The sequence below is a fragment of the Rhipicephalus microplus genome, chromosome 3 (assembly GCF_043290135.1).
Source record: "Rhipicephalus microplus isolate Deutch F79 chromosome 3, USDA_Rmic, whole genome shotgun sequence".
In the NCBI taxonomy this organism is placed as follows: domain Eukaryota; kingdom Metazoa; phylum Arthropoda; class Arachnida; order Ixodida; family Ixodidae; genus Rhipicephalus; species Rhipicephalus microplus.
This window is the reverse complement of record NC_134702.1, coordinates 27,203,631-27,213,619: the sequence shown is the minus strand read 5'-3', so window position 1 is coordinate 27,213,619 and position 9,989 is coordinate 27,203,631. Positions and strand designations below refer to the sequence as shown.

The 9,989-nt window shown below is 39.9% G+C and overlaps 1 protein-coding gene across 2 annotated transcripts; it reads right to left on the bottom strand.

The window, feature by feature from the left end:
* Positions 1-8,205, bottom strand: Rad1 (Radiation insensitive 1). Of its 2 annotated transcripts, XM_037412810.2 has the most exons (7): positions 7,966-8,205; positions 7,706-7,861; positions 5,742-5,827; positions 4,751-4,985; positions 3,538-3,602; positions 790-934; positions 1-125 (listed from the first exon to the last, which is right to left on the bottom strand). In XM_037412810.2, the coding sequence occupies exons 1-7, from the start codon at positions 8,119-8,121 to the stop codon at positions 90-92; spliced, it is 879 nt and encodes a 292-aa protein (XP_037268707.2). In that variant the 5' UTR covers positions 8,122-8,205; the 3' UTR covers positions 1-89. The 2 variants fall into 2 exon arrangements, with proteins under 2 accessions (XP_037268707.2, XP_075745253.1); XM_075889138.1 differs by lacking the exon at positions 1-125 and having other exon boundaries at positions 794-954.
* Between the last annotated feature and the right edge of the window lie 1,784 nt (positions 8,206-9,989).

The window sequence follows — 9,989 nt, the reverse complement described above, 5'->3', positions numbered from 1 at the left end:
TACGTAAAAAATCATGTTTATTTACAGGTATGCATACAAATTTATATTCATCTGTACAAAAATGAGTAACATTGCATAGCGCTGCTTCATCAGCGTTCTTGTGGTTCTTCCCTGTTTGGAGTGCACTGTAATTACAAAATATGAAACATCATATACATATTATATCTACAGATGAATTGTACAACTGTACAGATGAATATAATATGTACAGATGAAACATAAACTGGGAGGACGTGAATGATTATATATATGAATGGTGGAACTGACGAGAAGTACAACACATGTATTTGCTTGCAATCGTGTATTGTGCGCTATATTGCACCCGTAATATTGAAGCTACGTACAAGCATTCATGCCTAGGTCTAAGGAATGCCTCTTTTGGTCTAACTAATCTTCACTCCGGTTGTGAATAAGCAGAATACCAGAATAACCTTAAAAACTGTGTACCACAATTTATTAAAATGATTGAAACCAAAAAAAAAATACAGAACTAATAGGAATTTGTGAGACAAAATGAGCAGAATTGCATGCCAAAAATTACCCTTGCACTGGTTGGTGTAACAAAGAAGATCAAGTTAGGAGAACTACAATGTTCCTGATGTAGCCAAATGGTCACATACTTCAAGATAGAAAAGGATAAAAAAAATTGGGTGTATTGGTAAAACAATACTTAAATTTTCAGTGAAAAACTTGCTGTTGTATTGTGCAGTGATTTTCAGTCAGCATACAAGACAGAAGACTTTCTCTTCTTTCGTGCACAAGAGAGTTTTTTGGTGGGTAAGTACTCACATAATACTCGACAAAGGTTGCAGTGCCTTCTTCAGTGCGTATGAGAAACTGGAAGCATATGAGTCCGAGCTGGTCTGTGCGGATGGCCACTTTGCTGGACAAATTGAGAGCCTTGATGCATTGCTTCATGAGGTTTATCTTGTATCTGAACAGAAGGATAGGCCACTGCAATCTTTTAACACTCACTATGGTGAAACAAGAATGCAAAAAAAGAACAGCATCTGAAAGATGTTCTAAACAGAGACACTGAACAAATATAAATCTCGCAGACTTTCAAGATTTTATCGCCTTGGTGTACATTTTAACAGAAGAGTTGTGGGTACTCGAAACAAACAGCAATGAAGAGGGCATGGCATTGATTTTTTTTTTGTTTAGAGCTTCCTCCAACACCAGTTTTCTGAGGCATACATTCCCAATTTATTTCAATAATTCATCCTCAAACACAGTACACAAGCAGCACGAAGCATGGAAAAGCAGATTGAAAAGCAGTCCAGTTTTATGTTGCTGGTACTGTTCCTACGACATTTATGCTGCTAGTTTGGTTTGCTTTGGGAACACGTTTTAACTAAACTCGTCAGAAGTCAGCATACCTTTCTAGTGTCCTTTATTCAATTTCATATCGAAGACTGCCTGTGGTCACTTCCAGTGAGCAAGAGATGAAATTAGTTGACATGGAATTTTGTTCTCATAAGATCTGACAAAACATTACAAATACTGAAGTTATCTCGAATTCAAAAACTGTACAATGCAACAACGAAAGTTCTTGTCAGCACAACAAGAAATACTAATAGCAGATTGACACAGTTCAAGAATGGACAGGCATTCGAGTTTTTAAGTGATGCAGCTTGCCGTAAGATGCACTGAAAATTGTGCCTTCATCAAACACTAAAAAAGAAAATTTGCCAAGCACAAAGGCACACAAACTACTGATGTGGCATTTCCAACATGTTACTCCGTCACCAGCAAATAGGGCAGTGTCAATGAAGTATTTTTCTGTGCTGCATTGACAACTGTTTTATTGACAAGAAACACAATGCATACTTTTGTGTCCATTTAGATAGGTATGTTCTTCATAACAGCACATACTAAGTGGCTCGGAACCATTTGATGAAAGTGTGAATACATGGAGGGGATGTACAGGAGAGCTGGATAAATGTACGGTCAGTTTTCTACTTAGCGTCTTTGAATATTGTACCGAGTAAAGTGATGTTGCAATTAGCTGGAAGCAGATATATATATGTAATGTGACATGGCAGCATTTCAACGCAAATCCCTGTGAACCTAAATTCCTATCTCAATATAACACAAACGCAACGTGAAGTGGAATGCGCTGCATGTATGGCTATTGCCAAACAAAAAGTAAAAGCTGACTCGTATATCACGACTAACCAGCTGCGGTGGTCTAGTGGTTGCGGTGCTTGCTGAACAGAAGGTCGTGAGGTTGAATCCCAGCCGTGGTAGGCCCATTTCAAAGCATGTAAAACACTAGCAGCCTGCTTGCTTACATTAAAATGGGCATTTAAGAACCCCAGGTGGTCTAAATTACCAAAGCCTTCCACTATAAAGTCTCTATCTTTAATCATATCGTGGCTTTTGGACATGTAACGTCGACAAATATTATATTATAAATAAGAACTGCCTGGCTTTAAGGCATGGCTAAGGAACGTACACTAGTGGAATGTACACTACACTACAGTGTAAAGGACAGATTGGATGACATTAATGCTCTATATTCATTTCAGAGCCGAGAACACTTTTTTGAGCGTGGTCAAAAAATGCTGCCGATCAGTAGTCGAGGCTCCTGAGAACACGAGAGCCAAATATTATAGCACAGCACACAGCCTGAAGTTCACAATAAATTCTTAAAGTCAGCTAAAAACTGCTTTTTCTTCTTCCAACAAATGACGCTGCAAGCTTAAAAATGACTCGTCACAGCCATTGGCTGAGTTGAGCATGGTGTGCTCGGTCGTTACTGGGGCCGTTGCGGGAGGCCAACTCTTTTTCACATGAGCGCATGCAATCACACTGAAAAGCCACGTACTCGGAGAAACAAAAAACGAGAGAGTGCTCAAGGTCACAAGGCGCATGTGGCATATTTTCTCTCCTCGTGTCATCCCTCCCTTAGCTTCCAGCGCTTTTGTCGGGAAGAGAGAAGAGAGAATGCAACTGCAGCGAGTGACAAATATTTGTAACTCAGCTCATACTGGACTTAAGGGGACTGAATGCTGGGCGAGCTGGTAATACACAACTGCAAAAACTGCGCCAAAAAGACACAAGAGCACAGAAGGCACACACACAAGCCGAGGGGCGTGTGCCTTCTGTGTTCTTGTCTTTTTTAGCGCAGTTTTTGCAGTTTGTACTGCTCGAATTCTAAAAATTTTCGAGGTGGTGAACTCGTGAGGCAATAAGTTCCCTTAGTGAATCCACTCCATGACTACTTGAATAAGCATTGCACGGCCCCTTTAATAGTTCTCTCTTAGGAACACAATCACTTTCACAGCGAACCACACACTGGATGCAGCATCGGACTGTCAGTGGCAATGTTCCTTATCACATGCTTACCACGTAGTCATGCACAAACAATACTGTCAGCTATAGATGCTGATGGATCTCCTGAATATAAACAGTCAAAAGTATGATCCCTCCATACCAGCACTCTTCTGAATAATCTAGTACCTTCCTTTTAGTGTCATGCTATCACACTCAAAATAAGCAGTACTGCTTTGTACAGAGGTCCTAGTCACTCACGTGTTTCTCTGCTCTGTCTTGCACTGAAATGACTCCATGAAATCCGACTCCTTAGAGTAAGACACCTGCATAATGTGCGACAAGCTCCATTAGACGAGGACGATGTTTGTATTGATAAAATTAACGCAATAAGAACATCCACAGGAGACCATTGACACTAAAAGATTGAGTCTCAATTTAACCAAAGCCATCAAACAAGGGACGCTTGAGCCTGGTGTCAACAGTTTGACAATGGGGCTTATCTTCACCAAGGCAAAGGCAGGACATGTCCATTTGTTTCTGAAGCACTATAGGTCTAGTGAGAAAATTTTCTTGTTCATGCATATTTGATACTGTTACCGTGGTGCATCTATATACAGTAGACTCCTGCAAAACGAAGCCAGAGGAACCAGGAAAATGTGTTTTGTTTAACAGGAGTTTCGGATACTGAGAGATATACAGGAGTGCACAATCCAAGTACAAAACTAATCATATTAGAGACAGTTGTCCTATTTAAGCAGCAATTTTGCTTAAGAAAGTTTCTTGTACTGAGAGCCAACTGTATGAGGATTTGCATAATGTAGAAATATCTAGTTTGTCAATAATAATCTCCATGCTGCTCAGGTTCAAAAAATGTCTTAACTTTCGAAGAATTTGGAAGTAGAGGCTGTAAGGCTTCAGTTAAGGTGTGCGACTAAATGTGTGCAGAATAGTGCTTGTTGAGGTTCAAAAAATGTCTTAACTTTCGAAGACTTTGGAATTAGTGGCTGTATGGCTCCAGTTAAGGTGCGTGACTAAATGTGCGCAGAATTGTGCTTGTTGATGCGTGTGTAAAAAGAACAAGCAGAGCAAGGAGCATGAAAACAGATTCTGTGCAGCAAGCCAACTTATCTTTTTTGTTGCACATTTGCAAAGAACGATTGCAGCTGATTCCCTGAAATGTCTATATGTCGTGCAGGTATACATAGACATATTTGTACACAAGGATATTTTTTTCAGAAATCTAATATTAATTCTCAGTGTTCTTCTCTTCAATTCTCAGGGCTCTTTTTGAGCCCATAAGAAATTAACATTCCAATTACTACTGCTTAATAATAATATGAAAAATGAATTTAAAGAACTGTTTTCATAAAAAAATGAAGAAGCAGTACACCCACACTCACACTTTTTAGGATATAAGCAAACGTGAGACGTGTGGAATGGTCCAAATGAAACAATGTTCACCAGAACTTACTTCGACAGTGCCTGCAGCTCCAAACGTGCTCAGCCTGAAGTAAGGCTCGTTTGGAGATATGAAAACTTCCATGTCTTCACTGGAAATATCGAGCTCAGACCAGACCTCCTTGATACTTTCAGACTTCAGGATGACGACGTTAATCACGTTGTCTCTTGAGAGGTCGAAATTGACAACACCTTCGGATTCGAGCGTCCGTATCTTGCAGTCAGTCACAACACCGCCTTCTTCAAGGCTAAAAAAAAAAATGGTTAGTATATCTCGTTTAACTGCTTCAAGAAATGTCAGCCGAACGCTTATAAGACATTGCACGACATGAGAGCTAAACAATAATTAGCCATAGTCCATTTCTCTATATTGATACTACTGAAGTCATCAACAAGTCAAGAATGGCGTAATGCGCAGGATGTAAAAGCACCATGTACGCGACATGACTTTACTTGCAGGCAAACTGACTCTTTGGAAGATGAAGTGCTCAGGCTACTACCGTATTTAAAGAGGTACGTGACAAAGCTTATTGGTATTATTTCATGACAGCAAACACGAAAAGAGAAAGACAAAAACAGGGCCAGCGCTTCGACCTGTTTGTTTCTTTCAGTGTCTTCGTTTTTTGCGCTGTTTTGCAGTGGTGAAGTTACTATTTGGTTCAGTATCTATTTTCCCGGCCTGCATTGGCATTACATTTCACAGAAAAATTCTTGTCTCATCGTCTAAGCACCAGAATCATTGATTTACAGGGTCAGAAGATGGTGGTAAGTTGTCAAATTGGCTGATTGGGAAAAAAAAAACATAGTGATAAGCCCCAAGTGAAAGGGGAGTGGTACAATAATGTTTCAAAAGATGTTTCAAATGTCTCTTTCACCGAAAAAAAAAAAACAACCTTTGCAAAGAGTCACAATATGTCAAGTGCTGGGGTCATATGAAAATGTTAGCCTGACCCCATATCTGAATTTGTGTGCTAAGAGCTAGGAGAACAGCAGTGCAAACTCACAACATAACAAGAGGATTGCCTTGGCCTCCGTAGCAGAGTCGTGTCGAAACAGGTCCCCCCATGGCACCAAACATTGTGAGACACTCCTGAACACAATGAGAGAGTGAAAATTTTAAGAGACAAATGAGTTTGTGAGACAGCAAATGCAAATTTGTCATTGATGAAAAAATTAAGCCCTGAAGACCTGCACAGTGCGACTTGTTAACTTGAAATTAATAAACAGATAGTGTACCATTATGTTACATCTGAATGGGTCTTGTGTGGCCACCATTTTCTTATAACAGTCACAGCAATTAAGTGAACCTGAATTTGTAAACAATATAGGTACTATTGCATAATTGTTCCTTTGCAATCATAAAAGCTTTGCTAATGTGCACAAATAGCATTTCATGCCATATAAATGATTAGTCCGAGCATCTGTTGTACAACAATCAAAACCCCTAAATGTTTACAAAATGTAATATCTGCATTTCAAAACTTTGTTTAACCTTATGGTGTTTAGCAGGCATAGATTTTATTTATTATTATTTGCCTAGCAAATAGGACTTTACTGCTCATGTTTTACAGCCATTTATTTTGCCTGATGTCCAATCTGTCAACGTTTTGACTGAAAAGTTGCACACCCATATACAATATACACATGGTAGTTACTTTCACCCATCAGTGCAGTTATTGTTGCAAATACACTTATTTGAGTGAGAAAATGCACATTCATCGTTATGGCTGGCAATAGCCTTCTAAGGCTTATTTTGTTTACAGAAGAGCAGCTGACCACTGCAGATGTTCAAAGAGATTTCCATTTATTAATATGTCATGCAGAAATACATTATCTTTAGATAGAATAGCCAAGCAGTTTCTCTCAACAAACCAAATACATTGCATTTAGGCATGCGAGCCGTGTTTCCTGCAACAGTAAGTTTCTGGTGCAGCATTTACACTATTTACTCTTATGTAATGCAAGTTTTTCTCCAAATTTTTGCTAACCGAAAGAAATTTTTATGTTACAACCGAATATTAAAATTTGAATTGTCTAAAACGTGCAATGGTTCACAAAATTCATTTCCATTTTATGTTTTTTTTTCCTGGAGGCAATGAACAGCCATCCTTCGCATTATATTCAAGAAAAATTGATAACCTCTTCTTTGCACAAGTTTTCTGTCTTCAAAAATGTGCTAAAAAAAAGACAGAAAAAGGTGACTTTGAATCACAGTTTCTTGCACAGAACTTTTCGAAGCGCCAGGATAAAGGATAAGCTTTCACAGTAGTGTCATCTGACTTATACAGATGAAAGAAAATTAGTTGAGGTGAGAAGAAATGAACTTCTAGGTAATGCTGATGGCCGCCAAGAGATTCCTTTTGACCATCCTCCATCACACCTCCTATAATATCAACATTTCTTGATAAATATGTTTTAAATCTTTCTGGTAATGCATTTAAATATCTTCTTTTCGTTTTCACAGGATTAAACAAGTTTTTAAAAGGTGGTGAACAACGAAAGAACATGTTCTGTAGCATGAAAGTCTAATAAAGTAAATGGAACCAGGAAATTATCAACGTTTATTCTAATTTATTTGCAAATACTGGTATTCTGATGTCTAGGCCATGGCAGAACAGTACAGCATAGAAAAACTCAGAAAAGACATGAAAACATTCAGTACCTTTCTGGTATTAGACACTTCTTTCGCGTATAATAAATACGATTATATTTCACGTATAACAAATACGAAGCGAGGCGGCACAGCAAATGTTAAATGAAGCGGAAATCAGTACACTTTGTAATGTTCCTGGTACGCAGCTGACATTTTGAGCGTAGGCGTAACACTCAAGTAGTCACTACCAACATTTTATTTATTTTTTTCTTTAAACGTTACTTCATGTCTTGTGCCTACGAAAACGTGTAACGATATTGAAGATCGAACTGTAGTTGTCTCACTTAGCAAGGGAGCAGGATATCAACGCCTTACCAGCCAGATAGACAAACTGATGTCGAAAGAGAGCGTCGGTTCCTTCAGAGAGTAATTCTCAAACAGCTCTCGTTGGACGAAAGCAATAGCTTGGACGCATTTGCCCTCCTGAGCGATCACTCGGATTCCCATGTCGTTGATCTCCACCGTGGCTACCTGATGAGATACACAACGGCATAACGACGCACAAACTTCTAAGAGGGCACGAAGACAGTAAATCAACAACGTAAGTTAACTGAACGCACGAGGTTCTTACGTACTTCTTTGATGCTGATTGCTCTGAGAAGTTGCGAGAGGTCCTTGGCATTGTCGAGCTTGGCGATAAACGAATACTCGACCTCGGCCAGACTGCTCTGATCTTCGCTCATGTTACAAGAAATTTCGCTAGAGACTGGCTCGTAGAAACGATATAACATGCGGATCGCGCAAAAAAACTCTAACTCAAAGTTTCACACACTACAATCAGCAACATCGCAACAATTTGCCGCCACTCAGTCAAGTAAAACGCGATTGGATTGGATAGGCTCGCACAATGCTTGACTGTAACCAAGATGACCAACATAACTTTGAAGCTAACTAAACAAAATTTATTAAAAATCACTCCGTACAAACAAAAACATACATTTGAAATTAGTAATTTAGCACGTATTGTTTGAAATTTGAAGTCGACAAATTGGTTTAGATAAATGCCATCAGAAAGCAGCACCGACGCCACTTTATCGTAAGCGCGCATTATTCAAACGCAGATGCGGCAGAACGCGCCACTTTAGCCCTTCGAGTGTGTTGCAGGCTATCTAAGTCACCAAGCTTTCTACGTCAATGTGGTTCGTTTCTAGACTACCCATGTGCAGCGAAAACCATAGAGTCAGCAACGTTTGATTGCCCCACGCGAATAAGGCAGAAGCTGAGTTAGCCGAGAACACAGCATAAAGGGGCCGTAATGTAGCTGGGCTCAATAGTAGATGCATGGCTAAGTAAGGCACGTGGTTGTTTCATGAATACTCTTTAGTTAGCGGCGTAGTCAGAAATATTTTTCGCGAGGGGGGTTCAACCCACTCTCCACCATGTTAGATCGTGTTTCGTTCGCGTGTTTGCATGGGTACGTGCACATACAAACGCATAAAATTGACAAATTTCGGAGAAGAAAAGAGTTGACGCCACTGCCGTCCCTGGCTACGCCATTCTCCTCAGTTGTAGCCGCAAGCACCGAACCCTTCTTGCTGCTGGCTGAAGAGCACTACTATTCTGACACTCATTGGCCCCGTGTTCAGAATACCGTTTCTTTACACAAACATTTTTAAATGCGAAGCATTTCTAAGCGAATTTCGGCGACTTCAAGCGTATCTATCTATCTATCTATCTATCTATCTATCTATCTATCTATCTATCTATCTATCTATCTATCTATCTATCTATCTATCTATCTATCTATCTATCTATCTATCTATCTATCTATCTATCTATCTATCTATCTATCTATCTATCTATCTATCTATCTGCCTACGACTTTTAGCTTTCCTGGCCGTTTCGATAGTGGTATCGATACTAATCTTAGTATGGCATAACATGACTGTATGAAGAACATATTTGAATAGTCATAACATGAAAAACATGTCATGTATGTCATGAATATCATGATTTACATTTCATCACCCTGCAGCTCTTGCGGGGGTTTCGTTCACATGGCATGTTGCAAAACCGGTATGGTATGGCATGATTGCATGGCGTACACGAGCGACAAGCCCTGACATGAAAATCATGACATTCTTGTCATGTAACAACATGACTACATGCCACGCTCACGATGCGCTCGCGACCGTTTCGCTAGCGTCACATATACCAAATTTGGTATTACGGTACGTGAATGGGGGACGAAGGTAGGATACTGGTACAAACGTGATAAAGATTAGATGCGTGTCATGTAACAACATGACTACATGCTACGCTCATGATGCGCTCGCGGCCGTCTCGCTATTTTCACATGTACCGAACTCGCTATTAAGCGACGCGAACGGACGACATAGGTAAATGACACATCCAAACATGATAGTCACGACATGCGTGTCATGTAACAACACGGCTACATGCCACACTGATGATGTGCTCGCGGCTGCTTCGCTAGCTTCACATTTGGCATTACGTGACGCCAATGGATGACGAAGGTATATGACTGGTGCCAACATAATAATCATAAGATACCTGTCATGCGAGAACATGACTACAGGCCACAGTCAAGGTGCCAATGCATTTCGACGTGACGCGGTGCGCATGCTCGCCGGCGTTG

Coding starts and splice junctions, on each gene's coding strand:
- Rad1 (XM_037412810.2), bottom strand. CDS start 8,121: ATGTTATATCGTTTCTACGAGCCAGTCTCTAGCGAAATTTCTTGTAAC. Junction 935..3,537: donor AAGACAGAGCAGAGAAACAC/GTGAGTGACTAG, acceptor CCTTCTGTTCAG/ATACAAGATAAACCTCATGA. Junction 126..789: donor CAACCTTTGTCGAGTATTAT/GTGAGTACTTAC, acceptor TTGTAATTACAG/TGCACTCCAAACAGGGAAGA.